This window comes from Plectropomus leopardus, chromosome 6, assembly GCF_008729295.1.
Source record: "Plectropomus leopardus isolate mb chromosome 6, YSFRI_Pleo_2.0, whole genome shotgun sequence".
Taxonomy (NCBI): Eukaryota; Metazoa; Chordata; class Actinopteri; order Perciformes; family Serranidae; genus Plectropomus; species Plectropomus leopardus.
In genome coordinates, this window is record NC_056468.1 from 22,302,329 (window position 1) to 22,322,525 (window position 20,197).

At 39.5% G+C, this 20,197-nt stretch overlaps 1 protein-coding gene across 1 annotated transcript in view; it reads left to right on the plus strand.

The window, feature by feature from the left end:
* Positions 1-20,197, plus strand: part of grid2 (glutamate receptor, ionotropic, delta 2) — a 475,468-nt gene that overhangs the window by 310,184 nt on the left and 145,087 nt on the right. The window contains exons 6-7 of the mRNA XM_042488775.1: positions 954-1,115; positions 6,849-6,968. Of these exons, the coding sequence (XP_042344709.1) occupies positions 954-1,115; positions 6,849-6,968 (282 nt within the window). The remainder of the gene's footprint in view (positions 1-953; positions 1,116-6,848; positions 6,969-20,197) is intronic.

The following is a 20,197-nucleotide window of genomic DNA, read 5'->3' on the forward strand; positions in this document are numbered from 1 at the left end:
GGGGCTGAATTAGAATGAGGCAAATATAAATGCTTTCATGTCAAAGATACAGAATGACCTTTAACATTAACTGGCTTGTCAGTAGAAATCCTGGGATTAAAATTCATATTCTAAAACGGTACATCCTGTGAGTGTGCACGTGTGTTTGTCCATGTGTATATAATGTGTGTAAAGATTAAAGTGCAGCACCCAATTTTTTTGATGTATGAAAGGCATTGTCACCAAGCTAATGACTTTGGCTTGTGTGTGTGTGTGTGTGTGTGTGTGTGTGTGTGTGTGTGGGGGTGCATACCTGTTATAGTTGGTGTGTTTATTATACTCTTATTACACAGAGACAGGAGTCTCGGTAAATCACATGATGGATCACACACTGAATACCCCCCCCACCCCCAGCATATTCTGTGATGCTAAGGACCTATCAATACATTTTAATTAATGTCATCTATAAAGCTTTCTCTTTTATGTGAGAGTGTGTTTGCAGGTAAGAGTGCACGTGACAATTTGAAACGAGAGAGCAGCATGATGGGTGAAAATACTGATGTAATGCACTACAGGTGCAGGAAACATAGTGTATGCTGACAGACAGATGGCTGCAAAGACACCATACTTTTCCTTTTTGATTACAGTATTGGTTGATATGAATGCAAGTAAAAAATGTACTTTGATAGTGTTTCAGCATGAAAGGGCTTGGCTCATTTCTTGCTACTTTCTGTGAATATCCGCAGGTCTGTATTAGTCCAGCTTTTCCAGTTGCATAACCAAAGTTGAAACCAGATTGCAAGCATTACATTGGTCATTTGGACTTCAAAATAGCCTTTGTTTGTTATTAAAATTATACTGAATGCAAGTCCCCAACAGCAATTCTTCGAAAAAGTGAAATGTCTGAATTGTGTTCTCATTTTCTTTCTGTTTATGTTCCTTTCTGATTTTCTTTCTGCCATTTCTCTCAATAGATCACCAACCGCTACATCTACGATACTGTGTTGTTGCTGGCCAACACCTTCCACAGAAAGCTGGAGGATAGGAAGTGGCACAGCATGGCCAGTCTGAGCTGCATCAGGAAGAACTCCAAACCGTGGCAGGGAGGCAAGAGCATGCTGGATACTGTCAAAAAGGTATGGGGATGCAGAAGAGAACACACACAGTTTGCCTCAAGTCTTGCAAGAAAGGGAGTCAACTGTAGTATGCAAACATGCATAGTTGGTCGCTCTGGCGCACACACACACACACACACACACACACACACACACACACACACAGACACACAGACAGACAGAGGGTAAGCCAGCGCCTGTTCCAAGATGCAGACTTCCTGAGTTCTGGATAGCTTTATCATGTACCCCTAAAACTAGAGCATGGGCTGATATATAAAGGTCTCTTCAGTAAAATGTCTAGATGGTTTTTGGTACATAAATGGTGACACAAACTCTCAGAAAACATCCTGAAAAAGTAGACCTTCATAATAAAGAGACCTAACACTGTCAGTCTCCTGTAACTGGAAGTTGTTGTGCACGGGTAAAAAAACATAGTAATTGCCTTTATTATCTCCATGAACACAGATTCATGAGCTTAGAGTAAACTTGTATGGAAGACAAGAACACTGCAAAACAGCTCTCTTCATTCTCATTCCAAATTTTACCATAGACTGACCAAAACAACTCATTTAAAACTTCAAATTATATTCTTTAAAACTTCATCGTTTAATTCATTACCACAGTTTATAGAGACCAAATCACTTTGATGTTGTGCCAACAATCATTTATCTCTGACATTACTTTTTGGTAGGTAACTGGCAACTAATGTGAAATCTGCTAATTTGTTCATTACTGTTGTCATTTTCAGCTGCATCTGTAATATTTAAAGATATATAGTTAAACATTGCGGGTGCCTATTTTATGTGCTGTGTCGCTTTACAAGCTCTTTTATAAACTAAATCTACTGGTGACGAATCCAAGTAATGTAATGCTCTCCCTGAACAAATCCATGTCAGATTAAGTGTATGGTATATTAAAAGCTTTTCCTTACACCTTAAACCAGTTGAGGCAACTGCTGACCAGCAACTCCTGTATTCTACTGAGTAAAATTATTGTTTTTGTCAGCGGAGCGTGGTGGCTTCGAGGTAATGGCTTCAGTTCTCTGTCAGAAAATACTGTGTGATAGCAAAGTAATATGGTGATACAATTCTAAATATAGTATACACTTAAACTGATATGTAAACTGATATGTTTTTTTTTAGGTGGGCCTTTTAATGTGGCTAAAAACTAATCAACTGAGGCAGCACTTACTCTGCTTCATGTTATGTACATGATGCTGCAGTTTTCTACTCGTAAGTTACTGTAACCAAACATTGTGATTAAGTCTATATTGTGTTCCTTAATATTTCATATTGTTTTAAACAGAAAGTAATATGACACTGAGTCTTAACTAAAAGGAACAGCATAAGCAGGCGTATCTTCCCAGTCCTCCGATTTTAATTCATTTTTATTTCAATGACCCAAAGTCACTTGACACTAATCTCAGTTTGTGGACCGTCCATCTGTTTCATCAGCCTCCTGCGGTGCTCTGCCGCTGTGTGATGCTTGTAGGTGAATGTGTGCCAGTTTGAAAAGAGCTCATAAATACTTTGTTTCCAAAAATGGAAAAAAAAAAGTTATTCTAAAAAGTATTCTCAATATATCTGTCAAAAGTCTTTACTCAAAGCAGAAAACATCTTTGTGTGAGTTTGGAGCTGTGGCTTGATTACTATGGTTGACAGAGCAAAAGCATATACTCATCGCTTAACCCAACGACAACATACAAGTTCAATATCAGATTTCTAACTATTTTTAGATGTGTCTTGTGTATCTTTTAGCGGTGGGAAAAAACACATTTTTTGGCACTTTTCATTTAGGGAGCATGTATTTGCATTTCAAGACAATGTGCTCATTACATGAAATTTTGGAGAGCAGGCACTATTGTTCCTTGGCTGAGACACTCTAGTTGAAACAGCAAGATGCAGTCACTGCTAAATTCATTTATACAATGTCATCTCTTGGTATAACTAAAATCCCCTCCAGGGATGAAGGATGACATGGAGGAGGCTTTAAATAAGACTAGCATTTTTTTTATTGTTCTTATCACATGGAAATCCAATTTTTGTTCATTACTTCGAGTGAAAGTTTCCAAGTTCCTGTCTGAGCTCAGTAGACTCCATGACCCAAGTGCTCGTGAATTCAAAGGATCGCATACCTTAAGAAAGCACATGCATCAATCAGCAAGTTTCACTCAGTTCCTCAACAGTTGACTTTTGGGAGATAGAGGATTTCATCCTGCAGCTGTGATTTTATGAATCTCTGCATTTCACCTTGAGTTTAGGCTGGGGTTTGGCAACACTTTCATCACTGTTAAATCCAATTGGATCAATGCCCTCTGTTTTGATATCAATAAAAAACTACTCCAGGGATGGCAGTTTGACTGAATGATGAAGCCAAGTGAAATGCTAATTTAGGATTAGTGTCAGACAATAATAAATGCGGCGCAATGGCTTTCATATCTATCTCTGCATTTCACCTTGAGATCAGGCTGGGGTTTGGCAACACTTTCATCAGCCAGCCCCGGCTGTTAAACCAACCCTGATGGCTGTCTCAAAAAAGCTGTGTTAAAGAGCCCTGAGCAGTAATAGAGTTGAGTTCAGCAGCCTGGCATCAGTTCCATTTTACAGTGTATCAGCAGTGTGCTTTACTTACTGTGCGTGCCTGTGTGTTTAATCAGCGTTTTGGTATGTGGGGCCATTATGGTAATGATAAATACTAATTTGCAGCTGTTGATGAGGAGCTCTATTGATGTTGTTGTTCGGTGTTCATTGACAAATTCAGAGTGCAAAATGCAGCAGGTGAGACTGCTGTTACACCGATCCCCAGAGTCTGCAGTGAGTGCTGTGTTCGAGCTGTTAGTAGACTACATGTCACTACGCTGTCATTGGATGCTGTATATATATATCTGTATACACATTCCTTTTTATATATACAACTCTGAGTGTCAGTGACTCAAGCAGTTAGGTTTAGGAGTCATTTTAAATTTTATTGATCACTTTAAGAAACAGCAAGTCCCATGATGCAGCCTAAGATCTTCAGCCATGACCCATGAGGCTGTTTAAGAGTCTAAGCTTAACTCTTCCAGATTTATTTTTGCTTTCTTTATAAAACAGGCTTCTTCACTAATCTTATTTTCCAAGAAGCTTTCAACCATAAAAAAACAGGTACAAACAGGTAAAAACATTCACAGCTTCTTTTTCATTTGTTTCTTTGGTTTGTATTCAGTTTCATGAGCCCAGTGGCATGTTCTTTGCATCAGGTGCAATTAAAAAAAAGATAATCGTTGTGAAGCTGCCAACATTAATTAACTAAATGAATACAAAAGGCAATACACAGTATCTATGCGTGGTTCACCCCTGCCCAGTTTTCAGGGAAGCAAATAACAAATAGCATGTTTTTTTATTAAGGGTGAGGGTGTGTGTGCGCATGTGTGTGGTTGACCCAGGGAAACACAATTGTTAAACTGTATCATGATACATATTTTATTATCTGTACATAGTAACACCTACGCACACCTTAGACTAGGGCTTTCATGGTAAAGGGATTTCATCTGTGGCTATTAAGGTTGGCTTAACAGGGTGTATATTACTGCCAACTTTTATTGATTTTGCAAATAACTACTGAATTAATTTATTTTGCTCAATTCCTCTGTTTCTTCTCAATTAAGTGCATTATTGTTAGGCTATTGTTAAGTATAGTATGCTTTTTTAATCAAAAATATGATACCGTTTTAAACCAAATTAAATACTTGTTTATTGTTAAATGCAGAACACAGAAGAGAAATGAAACACAACAAGGAGTGCAGCATTCCTCTAGATGAGATGCCTTAGTAGCATTTGGTTGCTTAGCCCTTTTTAGATGGCACCATATGGCTGCTTTTAAGTCTCTTTTTAGCACTGCTTTTGCTGTTTTACAAAGCACGTAACAACTGCGGCTCCATGCCACTCTAGTGTGACATATAAAATATGTGTCGGCAGCCCTTTCTGAGCAATAATAATGGCATGACATGGCCATAGCAATAATTTACCACCCCTGTTAAATGGCAGTTGACCTCATCCTCTGCTTGGAGGGTAAGGAGCTTCCAAATCTTATAGTTTTACTAATTTGTGGACATTTTCCGTACCTTTCTTCCTATTTGAGTTAGCTGATAACTGCTGCTAGTTAAATCTCCCGCGGTGGGTTGCATGCATAACATGCAGTCAGAAATCACTCCCCTGCTGCCAGCTTTCCCATTTGCACAGCTCTTGATTTGGTGCTGTTACTACCTCAGTTGCAGACAACTCTGTCCCCATTCTGTGATCATACCTTTCATACAGGATGATGAGGCAGCAAAACGGTGAGATATTCTGGGGTTGACCAGGTCCCACCTCTCCTCCACAGTGATTAGATGGCTGGAAAAAAGTGACAGTGACGAGCAGCTGGACTGTTTCTCTAAAGTTGATTTTTCAACTCTCAGTGACCAGAAAAAAAAAGAAGAGAATAGACGCTCAGCTCTTGGTTACGCTGCAGGCATTTGTAGCAAAGTGGAAATATGCGGCACTCCAATGAAAAAACAAAAACAAAACATGAACATGGCAGTTGCGGTGGTTTCTGGACATCCCCTGCAGCTGGCTTGTCAAAAGCAGGGTATTGCAGGCATCGTGAAAGCCCTACCTGAGGCACATACAATCCTACACTCAGGCATTTGTGTCTGTATGATGGTAACATAGAAATGCAACTACGCAACGTGTTTGAACTAATAAAATGATTTAAAGGTCTTATAGATAAAGATAAGATACAAGTTTATCTTCTATGAAAACGTGTAATCACATGAGATACGGAGTGTTGGTGTCTGTGCAAGTGTTTACGTGATTAGTTGTAAACACATTATGCATTTGTTTATTCATCCTTGCATCATGGCGTAAACCACCCCACATGAATGGCACAATCCGTGTTTCATACACACAGGAGCCATCACACACACACACACACACACACACACACACACACACACACACACACACACAGAGAGAGAGAGCATGAATCATATTAAAGAGTATAACACCTCTCCTCCCCTGAAGCATGCACAGTGTCACTTTCACTGACAGGTCACACTACCGGAAGGCAAGGCAAAGGTTGGGAACTGACACTGCCTGTGTGTTTGTGTATGTGTGTGTGGTTGTGAGTAAATTTACCTCTCCACACAGGACATTTTTTGCCCCTGGTGCAAAATCCAAACACTATTCTTTCATTAGCCTTATTACACACACCTCTGCGTGCTGTCGACTGCTTAGTTTTTAACAATGTTGCAAGAAATTTAAAGTGGGATTTTTCACCAAGGGCAAAACATACTCTCTAAACCTTTCATGTCTTGGACATGCAAAAAATATGCCCACATGTACACGAACACAGAATCACACATATTTTAGTCTATTACAACAGAAAACATTTTCCCATTCAGTACCTTCACTCACTGATGAGATATAATCATTTCATTAGGGACAGATGGATGATTCATGTCTCTGCTTCACTGTGAGTAGTTATCATATCTGATCTGTAGCAAGGATAAAAAACGTAATTTAATGTCAAATTTTGCAGGGAGAATTATTGATGAGGTCTATTACAGCCAAAAGAATATTGCTCCATTGATGAGAACTGACACGATTATAGTGATAAAGATCATGACGACAATTACGACTGTGATGACTACAATTTAATGATTGATTTTTCCAAACAACAGTGATAGTAAAATAAATTAAGAGCCAACTGAAAACATTCAATTTTTGTTCTTTGCAGTTTGGCGTGAGCGGCCTCACCAGTTTCCTGGAGTTCACAGACAACGGCACTAACCCCAATATCTTCTTTGAAATCCTGGGAACAAATTATGGAGAAGACAGGGGACGAGGAGTCAGCAGGGTAAGTAGTTAAAACAGAACCCCTGTGTGTAGTGTAGTACTGTGGGTGAAGGGGGAATCATTTCTGCTCTAACGCGCGGGGTGGATTTACATAATTCCTGGATTTGCCAGGGAATTTCTCTGCACCTGCTCTCTACATTATTTTCATCTCATATTTATTCAGGCATTTCTTTCCTTGTGGCTGTCACCCCTTCGTAGCAGAGTAGAGCCCTGCTGCCGCTCTGTATTTACTTCTGGATTCTGCTGGATTTTTTAAATAGAATTGTGGCAGAGCAAATGCAAAGAAGCAGTCAAAGCGTGCCTTTACATTTTTGTCTCTTTAAATTTACAACGCTCATCTTAGCTTTCCTGTGTTTTGCTGCATGTGTGATTTTTTTATCTTTTGTTTCTCTGCATCAGTGAGATGCTGCATCAGCCCAGGAACTCACCTCCCCTTCAATAAAGCCTGGTGTTAATTGGATTAATTAGAAGCATTTTCAAGTGGTATTTGGTAACGACACATACATAATGAATTTGAACAGGCCTCCCAAAAGACATTCCTTACTCTCACAGGCAGGCGCACACATATTCATAACACTATTTGTTATTTTCTTGTGTGTGTGTGTGCACGTGTTTGCATGTGTGTGTTTTAAAGGCTTTGTGTAGGCCTGGGCAGTATTAAAGGTCCAGTTTTTCGGATATAGGGGCATGTATCAGCAGAAATGGCGTATGATATTTATAGCTATTTTTTCATTATTTTATTATCACCTGGAAATTAAAGTTGTTTTGTTTTGTTTTCTTAGAATGATTCTATTTATAGTTACATACTGAGCGAGTCCACCTCATTGTCCTACAGTAGATCAAAACAGACAACACAAACACTGGCTCTAGATAGGGCCATTTGCGTTTTTGCAGTTTTGCATTCCCAGTAAGAGTATTTCCTTTCTTGACATCTGAGCTCGGGATATGTAGCAAAATTAGCTTTTATGTTGTTGTTTTTCTTTTACAAAAAAATATCATATATCATAGATGGTAAAATGTTAAGAATGTATGAAGGTATCAAAAAATAGACACCGACCAAGCAACTCACTTTTCAGTGACTTTCCTGGACAGCCTATTCCATTATAATCTTACTGTATGTTTATTTTGTAAGGCTCAGCATGACATGTAAGCTGTATCATGGCACACTGTGCTGCGTGTCATTTTTTGAACATTCCTGATGCACTGGGATCAGAAAAGGCCCCACTGATATCACTGTCAACTCAATTTTTGTGGATTAAGCATAGGTGTGAAAGCAGTAGGGTCAACATATGAGACCCAGACTTGAAATGTGTAATCCCTCATAAGGTTCCCTTGGACAGAGAGGAATTACTTACACACACACACACACACACACACACACACACACACACACACACAGACACACACACACACACACACACACACACTGTTTGTCCTCCATACCAGAGGGATCTCTTAGCTCAACAGATAGCTGTTAAGATAGGGAGCTGTGATTATGGATAATGTGTTACGACACCAACATAACGCAGCACGCCATCACAGACAAAATTAATCTTTAAAGCACAGCATAATTACATTTGGGCACAATTCCCTAATCAGAGAGCATAATTACTTCTGAGGGAATTAAGGCACTTGTTATACAGTATTCCTGCCACACTCTCCCTTAATACTCGGAACATTTGTTGGTCTGTCATTGGGATTCAATTAAATTCAAACATGGAATCAAATGACTAAAGAGAGGCTAATATTCCTCTCGGAGTGCCTGCATATTAACTTTCTCTTGTAGCTGAATGGTGCTTTCTTGAATGATGTAGCCTGTCTGTATGTCTGTACCATTAAATGGTACAGACATACAGAGCTTCTAACCTGCAGTAAAAGCATGGCAGATACATGTCATGCTGGAGAAAAGGCTAGTGAAAATGGCTCTGACTACCCACCATCAAGAGGGAAAGCCAGTGAAAGCCCCACCAGACCCCATGTGTGAAAATGTTAAAGAAAAAAGGAAATAATAAGCCTTTGGTAGCAGCAGCGGGAAATGAAACGGTAACATCTCATGCTGATCAAATGTTCGATCCCCTGCGTTCAGGTGTAACTGTTAGGATGTTGCTAAATTCAATGACAATAACAATTCAGACCCCTTTCATTTTCATTGCAATGGACAAGGACAAGAAAAGCTATGAATGTAAAAGTATTCTGTCAGTTCTCTTCTACATGACATGAGAGGTCAAAGGTGAATGAAGACATCAATGTAAATGGATTATTATGAAAAGCAACCCTGTCGCTCTCACCCCAGGTTAACGTCTTCCCTTATTTAATGATGGCATGAGTGACACTACTTTCATACTCAGGTTAAGTGAAGATGACTTTATATTGTCATGCATTCAAGTATTATTGTCCAATGTGATTTTGATGCTACCTCTCCATATATATTTGGAAGTAACATAAAACCGTCTCAAATAATCGACATGATGAAAATAAAGTGACTTGAGCGACAGATAGTCATCGTAAAAAGTCAGTTTTCTCATATCATTTGCAAAAAAAAAAAAAATGAATTTGAATTATTATTTTTTCAGTGTCTACAAATCTAGATCCTAAAATTCAAGTTTCTGAATAATAAAAAAAAAAAGATTGCAGTCGCCCAATATCAACTCATCAGGTTCAGGTCCAAAAATTCAAGTTAGAGAAATCAGGATAGGCAATCGAGCCTTCACAGAACTTAAGTTCAGCTTTTGAAATTGTAAATCAAATATTTGATTTGACATGATTTTCAAAGTAAAGTATTTCAATAATATGAATTAATTGGTTCATTCTTAATATTAAGTGTAAAGTGGCTGTTAAAATTCAAATACCTTAAATACCAGTCCCTTATTTGCTTCCGTACTCTAGTGTGACTTTTCTGTTCAAAACAGCTTTTATTCTTCATCATAATAGACAAAAGCAAAATCCTAGTGGAAAACTGAGCCAAGGATTCTAATTCAGTGTTACCTGTAGACATTTATCAACATACTGCCTAAGTTATAACATATTTTCCGAGGCCTGGTTTATCTCAGAAACAGTAAATTAGATTAACTACAGTAATACTTTGTGAATCAGCTTGCAGTCACAGTTAGCAACATTAAGCAATCAGCAGCAGCGATAACTTCAAACATATAACATGGTTGCTGGGATGATGGTAAAGTATTTCACGTTTGAAAAGCAGTTTAGTTTTTAAATGGCAGCCACTGGTCAGGGAAGCTGTCTAAAAGAGCCAAGTAATTTCCCCTGTTCAGTCTGATATTTTAGAAATTTTAATAATGGCAGAGTAGCATCAACCATCAAAAGTCAGGGCATGCAGCAGCTTTTTTTTTTTTTTTGTTTTTAATTCAATTTGATAGATTGTGGAGGAGCTGTGTTTCACTCAAACACAGAGAAAGGATCGTTTTAGCAGCTACCATATCAGCTTGGTTATACAATTCCTTTTTGGAATCCTCTTGAAAGTATCCCTGCATTTAAGTGTCCTGTTCAGTGTTACATTTTAACGTAAGCATGTAATAAACTTTCCCCGTGGTCACATGTTAGAGGGCTTGTCTACTAAATATTTGATCCTTAGCATTTGCAAACCTTCCTTGGAGCAACCTTCATTCCATTATCTAGCCTTTAGCCTGTGGTAAGTTGTGTGTTAACAGTTGGAGACACTGACAGTGACCTTCCCTAGAAGAAACATGTCAACCTCTTGAACCAAATTAAATTGATTATTTTTCTGAATAAATTATAGATAATTTCTCTATCTCAGTATCTCTCTCTCTGCCCACACCATGTGCATTTTCTTTCATACAATATGAAGTCAAATTTATTTCTCTTGTACCCAGTTGCTTTCGGGACACTGATGTGTGTTATAAAAAAATATGGATTATGGTTGCAACCCTATGTAATCTATAGAGCTATTCAGTGTCTGCAATAAAGATTCTGAAATATGAACAGGCCTGAAGAGCCCAACCCCGTTACAACCACTGATATACTGAGCAGTCCCTCCAAGATTTCACAGGCTGTGTTTTGCATCGTTTTAGTCTGAAATGCTTGATTTCACAGCAGCTTTCCTAAAAAAAAAAAAAAAACCCAAACATGGCTGCATGTGAAGCTAGCAGTTCGCCCTTTAAGTCGGCCCTGTAACAGAGCTGCCGTCCTGCAGCACTAGTCTCCTGATGAACACAGTCAGAGAGGGGCTGCGCAAATTAATACGCTGTGCACAGCGCTATGATGAAATTTGATTTTACCCCTTGTTAATCGTCAAATTTGTGGTAAAGTTGGGGGGATGGAACAAAATTGCAACATCTCACAGACTTCACAAGGATTGGCTGAATTTGTGTAATTGCTGCAGTCACAACGTTGCAACATCCTGTTGGGACTGATCAAGATATAATGTGATTGTCTGCCCGATCACACCAGCACATGCGTACTCCCTTAATTATGGTATTAACTCTACATTCTGTTGAGGATACCACTTAACCTAATCTTTCTTTCCAGTCCTTCCTCACTGTTCTGTCTCCTCCTCCTTTCTCATCCTTGCTAAGAGACTCTCACTAATGACAGACACATAGTCCAGCTTTTTGTTTTTGTTTCCCTGTCTTACCTTAAGTGAGGACACTTTTCCTTTCCATCCAACTCCCTTCCCTCTTCATCTTTTCTTCTGTTCTCCCTCCCTTATCCTGCGTGCCATTTTATGAGTCACCCCAATCTGCTTACACCTTTTCTAATCCTTTCTCATGACATTTATCCCCATCATACTTCTCACATATGCATACAGTTGTCTAGTGATAATGATAATAGCAGACGTGTCAGATCATCATAATTATTAATGTGATTCTGTGGTAGAATTGGCTTTCTGCTCCATTACCTTTGGTGGCTATACATTGGAGCATATATGTCTCTCTCTATACATCTACAAGCATACAAGGCTCCACTGCTCTCTTATATAAAGGCGACAAGTCTGCCATATGTAATTGCTTCGTTAGCTATCTGCAACATCTTGAATGACTTCAGAGAGGAAAATGGCATCAGATTTATACTCTAGAACCAGCACAATAAAAAGGGGGCTGTGGCTAAGCAGGGAGAAAAAGGAGGATAGGGAGGAGGAGGAGGTGATGAGTGAATGGAGAATGACTGATATGTTGCTAGATTAAGGAAAGGGTTGCAGAAGAGAAAGGTAAAATGAAACCGAGAGAAGAGCTAGAGCGACAGCTCCAAAGGAGATAGATGGCTTAATTCTTACAGATCCCATACAAGAGATAGAAACGGCAGCACAGGTCATAATAGAGTCATGATCATTACACTCATACTCTCACACACATGCTCCTGCTCTCTCTTCTCTCTCACATCAGCACATATTCTCCATCTTTTGGAGGAGATGCTGAAATATTCCCCCTCTTTACAAGAATCAATGGCCTGCAAACTGCAGAGTTCTTAAATTGAGGTCACCTTCAATTATCCTCTTCAGTCTCATCTGACATACGTATGCGGTGAATTACGCTAAGTGACTTCATAGCGTCATGTGACCTTGCCCCCCCCTCCCCTTGTAGCCCTGTCATCATGCAAGAAACATTTCTTTCGTTAAATGTTTTGAATGATTGAAGGACGTTTTTTTGCAATAGAATGGCTAAATGCACCCGACAACTCATATACACATAGCTGCAATTCATTCAGGGCATGCATGCAAGCTAATGCACACATACAAATTTGCATAAATCATCTGGCATGTTTGGAAATGCTAAGCAAACCCTTTTGACTTTGCATGACAATTACTGTCAGTCTGCATGACTGTCAGAGCATTTTGTCTAGAAAGACTGGCTTTCCTCTACTTTCAACCAAGAAAACACACATGCATGCAGGGAGAATGTGCTATCAAACAATACCCATTTCAACTGAGTTGCAAACAGAGTTCATTATTCTTGAGTTTCTTTGAGAAGACTAAGCCACAGTGACAGAAAAAGCTGTGATGTTCCTCTTTCATAAAATGTTACAGAGAATAGATATCCTGAGTCCACAGACATGTATTAACCTATGGATCAGGATGCAAAATTTGAATCAAGCTTCTCTGTCGTTTTTCTCCTCCTGGCAAGAATAGTAGTGAATTTTTGTGAGCGCCTGTCCCAGAACAAGGAGATAAATCTTTTATTTAACTTGTTCCAGCTCTATTGAATTTACAGAATGCAGCTGCTTTTTTAATATCTTTTCATTTTTTATGGTTAGTGTCACAAGGGGATATGAGTTTTATTTTTTAAAGAGCTTTTCTTTGACGTCGTAGTCTATGGGGGCAATCTCCATGTCTGAACAAACTGTGAGGAGATGTGTTTAATGGATTGCCTTTGCATGTTCTTTTTTTATCTTTGTTTGTTTTTGTTTTTTTGAATTAGTAGGAGGAACATCATTTCTTACTCTTGCACAACACAGTGACCTAAGACATGTGGAAAGCGACCCTCTGCTTTTTTTTTTCCTTCTCAAACACTCACCTGTTATTGGCTCACAGACTAATATCCTGTTACTGGTCTCTATCAGATGTTACTTTCATCTGCTCACAGTGCAGGAAACACAAGTCGGCCTTTTCCATACACATGCTACCTTGGCTTGACTCAGTTTGACTCGGCGTGGAAGCCCAATCCAACACAGATTTGTATCTCCATACTATAGGGTTGCCTGCTTAGAGGTGAATATTTGTATCATAGTCAAAATATAGGACACAGCTACCGAAGCGTCGAGTTCGGCATTTTGGCCATTAGCATCTTGGGTTTTCTGGAGCCAGAATTGACGGGGGGGGGCAAGGCTGCTATCAGCAGCAGAAGGCCTTAATAAAATGTAAGCAAGTGAATTATATAATTAAGACATGTCACCCCCTGTACAGTAGTAGTAGGAAATTAGCTATAGAGACCCTGTTGAAGTTAATAATGTCTGAAATGAGTGTACCATGGCTTGGACATCACACAAGGCCAGTATTTGCTAATTAGCACTACACAGAAAATACAGCTCAGGCTGATGTGAAAGTTTGAGTATTTCAGGTATTTGTGGACAAACCAAAGTGATGATGGCATTAGATAAAAAGTTTCAGTTCTTCCTCAGGGGGAGCATCTGTACCAAATGTCATGGCTTCATTCAGTAGCTGTCAAAACACAAATGTCAGCCTCAAGGTGACACCAGAGGAAAAGTCAGGGGATCACCAGAGTCAAGAGAATACATCATGTGGGAACCATGGATGACTGTGCAACATTTCATGTCAGCCCATTCAGTAGTTGTTTAGATATTTCAGTCTGCACCCAAGAGAAGGACTGACTAGCCAAAAAACATCACCATGCCTATAGTCATGCGGCTAGCGTGGCTTAAATTCAGTTCTGATATAATTGAAATTAAACACAATGTAGATACAGTGCAAAGCAAGTGAAATTAAGAGTTCAGGTGCTTTTGAAGCAGTGTTTGTAGGTGGTATACACACATTGCGGGTTTTAAAGAAAAAGTTAGCAAACAGTCTGTGGAACTGTAAATATACTTTTAGCAAAGTAAGTACACTTAAGTACACTTTTCCTTAGAGCTAAAACACTAAACAAGACTTATTTGCACGGATCAAGACTCCTGATAGTATCAAATAAGCCACGGTTGCTAACAAGAAAATGGGCATAATAAGGTGTTTAATAAATTGAGATTTTGTACACACATCATGTAGATGGTGTGCAGAGGCCTCTCATGCATCCTCTGATCATGAAACAAAGTAGTGAGGATGCAGCTCTGAAGGGCAAGTTAGCCAGCGCTATTTTAGGGAGGTTAGATGAGGGGCAACACCACTGGAAGTGATTATTACAATTATGTAAAAACCTCCTGCAGGGCGAGATGGAGAGGGTGATGAGAAAAGAGAGGGAGGTTAGAGAGGAGGTACCGATGAGTCACATAGTAAAAAAACAAAAGGCAGAAAGAGAGATAGGCATTATGTGAGTCAGAATAATGAAACATTGTAGGTTTGAGAGAAAGTAAAGTAAAATAATTAAATCAGAAAGAAAGAGAAAGCAAATCTGGAGGAAAACAAGCAAAGAGTGAGGGGCAGAAAGCTGGTGACAGAAAAAAAATATCTCCAAGGGGAAAGATCCCTATTTCTCTCGAATTTTCCGTCCTATTAGGTAGATTTGCATGTATCTTTATGCAGCGTGTCTCCCCCACCTCCAGGCCAGGTGTGGAAAGAATGGAGGGGGCAGGAAGTAGAAGAAGGGGAGACGCTGTAAAAGATGCATGGGCAAAAGGAAGATGGGAGAGGGAAAGGAAAGGGAGGGAAAAGAGGACGTCATTGATTTGTGCTGCTTCACAGATTATTTCCCCTCCACTTCTTTCCTTCTTGGTCATCTAAGTTGATAGATGTGTGTGTGCGTGCGTGTGTGCGTGTGTGTGTGTGTTTTTCAAGAGCAACCTCTACAAAACCTGTCTTGCTCTCCTATTGGATTACCCTTGCATTTTATTTGAAGTATAGCTTCAGGAAGTAAATGGAATTAAATGTTGGCATTGTACATTTCTGCAAACTATGGATAAATTGCTTTTGTATATTTTTATACATATATCATATCAACATTTCAAAAGTGATGTAGTATATCTCACTGGCAGGCATCTCTCCTAGGCAAGACACCTGCCAACTTTTGGGGCCAACAAACAAAAAAAAAAAGGTTGATTTTTAGTGAGTCATTGCTGCGTTCTCCAGTGGCCTTTTAGCCACCAAATGTGTTTTTTTTTCAGCAACCCATCACTGTGTTTCCATCAGGGATACTGCAAAAAAAAAGCTGACCCATGACTGTATTTACAGTCATTATAGTGCCCACAATTTTTTTTTTTTTCTGAGACATTGCTTTATTCCCGTTAGAGGTTGTGTCACCAAAAGCAGGCATGTTAAGCTTAAACCTGATCTTTTTCAGACCATAATGAAGTGTTTCTTTGCCTAAACCTAACCACACATGAATCCCAGTGCTCTTGAAAGGTAAAGTTTCCATCTAACCTAACTACTACATAATAATGTTGCAACATATGCATGCTTTGCAGAAACATAAAATGCCAACATTTATTCTTGTTATCAGAGTAATACCCATTTACCATCATGGAACTTCGAGCATAACAAATCTCAAAGAAAAAAAACAACTCCTATTCTCTGTTTTTGTTTTGATTTATATATTAATTTCTTTTTCATACCAATATTCCCATGGTCTTAGACATTTCTTTGATTATTCATGTTAAGGTTAAAAAGTTTAGAGGTGATTGTAATGGGCCTCCAAATTTTTTCAGCATGCAAAGGAGTTTTAAGATTTTATAATTCATGACATTTAGTATTGTGGATTTTCAGCATACCAAATTTAAAACTTAATTTTTAAACTTGGAATTAGGTCCCTGGCATCTTGTGAATTTTTGTGAGTCAGAAAATAAAAATGATTGGTGGTGGTGAGGTCAGGCACACAATACTTTAAATATAACGAAAGATAAAAAACTTAAAAAAAGGTGAGAACCTTTCATTCAGAGTTTATTTAACATGACCCTAAACTTACTGCTTTACTACTACTAATAATAATAATAATAATTGTTATTATTATAATACGTAACTGTGTCTGTTTAATAAACTTGTCTGTCTTTGTGCAGTTGGATGAAAATATTGATTTGAATTTCATGTGTCTGTGTTCACTACAAAAGTGGCATATCCAAGACATGTGCAGCCTAGCTTTGCAAAAATAACACAAGTACAGAGAAATTGCTTGGTGAGCTTCATCAAAGGTGCTTTCAACAAATTCTGCATTAATACGTGTAGACAGAGACAATAAAACATCGTGTTTACCCACTGGGGCTAACAACAACCAGGCACAGTGAAAGCAGGGACCGGCTCATTAGTCTGGTTCTCATCCTGTAGTTCCAGGCTTTTGATGATGTAAAACTCAGAGCAAAAATCAGGTGATGCTTGGTTTCATTGGTGCCGATGCGTGTTGTTTTGACTTAGATGAGTTGTTTCCGCCATGGTTTGTCATGGACCAATCCCGCTACTGTACTCACATAGATCGAATTGATATTGATCTTCTCATCTGACTCGCAGTCAGACGGCAAACAAGCACATTTCCCGAAATGTTGAAGTATTCTTTTAAGGCTCCAATTTTGCTGTCTTATCTTTTATGCCGTCCCTCTCTGAAGTGTGGCTGGGGCAGGAGTACTAAATAGCTTCTTTTTTTTTTCAACCTTTGTGATAACAGCTTTTACCCTTCTGAACTCATGAATACTTGAGTATTTGCGGGCTTCCTCTGTGGCTTGATTGATGTCAAAGATTTGTTTTAGCTGGAAGGTCGTGTCAATCATGAGTGAACACACATGCACTGACCAGCAAGTTGTTTTCTGGGTGACCACAGCAGCAGTGGACACCGGACACTAATTGAAGCTGACAAACTGCCTCTGGTGTCCTTGGATCAGCTTAAGTGTGGCAGCGCATGTGAATTTTTGCTGTGTGTGTCTCTGTGAGGAAGAAGAAAGATATCAAAAAAGCAAAGAGAGACAGAAGGGGGGAGGGAGCAAGTTTGAGAGAGAAATAAGGGAAGCGAATAAGTGAAGCAGATAAATATGAAAAGGCAGAGGACTGGGAGACAGCATTTTTTAACTATTACCTGCTGTCACACAAACCCCATTGGGAAATTCATTGTGGTGCCAAACAAAAACACCCGTTGTGTAAACAGTATGGGTAACACCAAACACTAGCCCGGCAGCCACTCGTCTTGCTTCTCTGTTTGTTGAGACAAGCCAGGAGAAGTTTTATTCCCCAGATGCTCCACTGTCAATCCTGTCTCATGTCTCAGCCAAGACAGATTCTGTGCGGTGACATCGGGAAACAGAGCGCGCTGATTTTTAAGAATAATATCGCTACCGTGTAGGTGCATGCATATATTAAAGTTCTGCTGTATATTATCGTTCAAGGAATCCAGGAGTCAATGTGCTGTAACAGATTCCAGGGTGTCACAGAGAGAAAGAAAGCAAAAACTAAAGAAAGGATGAAAGAACAGCAGTGCTATTGTGTGTGTATACAAAAGTTTTCATTCTGCTTCCTACCTATTTCTGGGATACTGTAGGCAGAATTGTCTGTATAAACCCTCTGCCAAAGAAGAAAAACATATAAAGGAGTGCTGAGGAAATCAGCATTACACATTTCTGATGCCAGTCCTCTTCACCAACCCCTACCCTGTTGATTTCCTCTACCACCATACTGCATTGAAGTAAGAGATGTCCATACTTGCATTTAACAGCTCAGTGCCTTTTTTTCTCAAGCCATACAGTATTTGAGTGTAGCCATAACTGGATAGTTTAATTCTGCAAGTTATTACTCGTAACTCATGACTTTTGGACCACATCTGACCACTGTATATCAGCACAGGCAGGGAGAGCAAATCTAACCAAACTCTCTGTCTCTGGGATGTCGTGGTATTAATACAACATTACATTAGGTTTTAGAAGAGAATGAGGAAAAAAAGGCTCGTCTGAGTGGATGGAAGAATAAAGGTTCAGAGAGATAAAATGAAAGCAGTGGGGGGGCTGGTCTCTGTGCTGTCTGAAATGGTGGGTGGAGAGGTGGAGGGATGCTGGGAGGGAGGAGACACAGCAGTATTTGAGCCCTCAAGCTAATGTTTTTATTTAAGTCAAGTCATAGAGATGGATGGATGGGTGAGGGGGAGTGATGGATGGACAGAAGGGGAAAAAAAAGACGAACAGGGAAATGAAGTGGGTTGTCAGTCCTTGGGTTAATCTTTGCTACTGAGTGGAGGGATGGATGGAGGGATGGATGGATGGATGGATGGATGGATGGATTTGCAGGAGCAGAGATGAGAAGGAGTGATAAGGGGGAGGCCTAATTGCCTGTGACCTGGTTGTAAACATAGCACTACTAAGGTGGCAGCAGAAAATGAGGGAGAGATCAGTGAGAAAGAAAATGGGAGTGAGAGAGCAGTGGTACCTGACATCAAGGTTGTGTCCTCGTGTTAAACATACCATGGCTTTGCAGACAACCGGCCTGCAGAGAGAAAAGGACAGGGGACCTCAGCCGAAACTTTGAGGAAGGACGGGGCAGACAGATTGGTCAAGGATTACAGAACAAGAAGAGAGTAAGTGGGGTACATAATAAAATTGGTAGAGGACTAGGTTAAAAAATGTCTACAGAGACAAATATGTCATAAGAGCAGGCCAGAAGTTCACGTGTTAATACTTTCTCTCCAACAAGGAAAAAAGAAGGTGAGCTTCGGTGAATCATGGGAGTGTTTGTCAGGGAAAAGGTCTTGCTTCTCTACAGGAAAGGACACTGCAAGATCAAAGCTCAGTCTGGTGCAATGCTACCCAGCTAGGAAACTTTAAACTGCGCTCCAACTAAGGAATACAAAGGAGATGAACAGGCAGACACGCTGTTAGACAGGAAGGCTTGTAGACTTTAACAATTTGTTGGTAAGTTCTGTAGGTACAAACACAGAAACCGATGGGGTAAAAAGGGACCTATTATGCTAATTTTCATGCTTCTGTTTGTATTTTTGGTTTTTACTAGAACATTTTATTAGGGCTGCACCCTGAAAGTTGGAGAGCCCTCAGTTGACTGAGATAGCTTCATGTCTGGCAGTCGTTTTATTTATTGATTTTTTTTCTAGTCTGTGTGCTTTGCACGGTGCGTTTGAGGATGTTTTGGTCCCCAGATTTTGCTGCAGAGAGGGTGCTCTTGACTGTACCATTATTCTTTGGTTGAGGCTGTAGCTGACATGATGCAGAGGCACAGAGGAAGAGAGAAACTGCACTGTAAGGGTCTGAGATCACATAATCTTTTCTCTTCTTCTTGGAAGTGGTGGATTTACAGCTTCTGGCAACTAAATACCATCCAGTCTCTGGCTTTTGTTTGATATCTAGTGCCAGCAAAAAATGTTGTTGCACGTTTGCAATCTCTGCACCATCATCATAGCTGTGTGAATGATTGTAACGGAGTACAGATGACCTTTCTATCGTGAAAAGCTTCCAAACTAAAAATCTTCACAAACAGACATTTTCCAGCAGGGATATGATCCAATATCGGGGGGAAATTAACAATACTGGCAACCAAGATAACATGTTTCCCTGCCATCTAGCTACATGTAGCAGTGTAAATAATATAAACAGTGGTAGCAGCATGCCTGGAGGAGATGACTGGTGAAATCTCTCTCAAACTAACTTCAGTTTATCTCAAAAGTAGTAAAAAGAGAA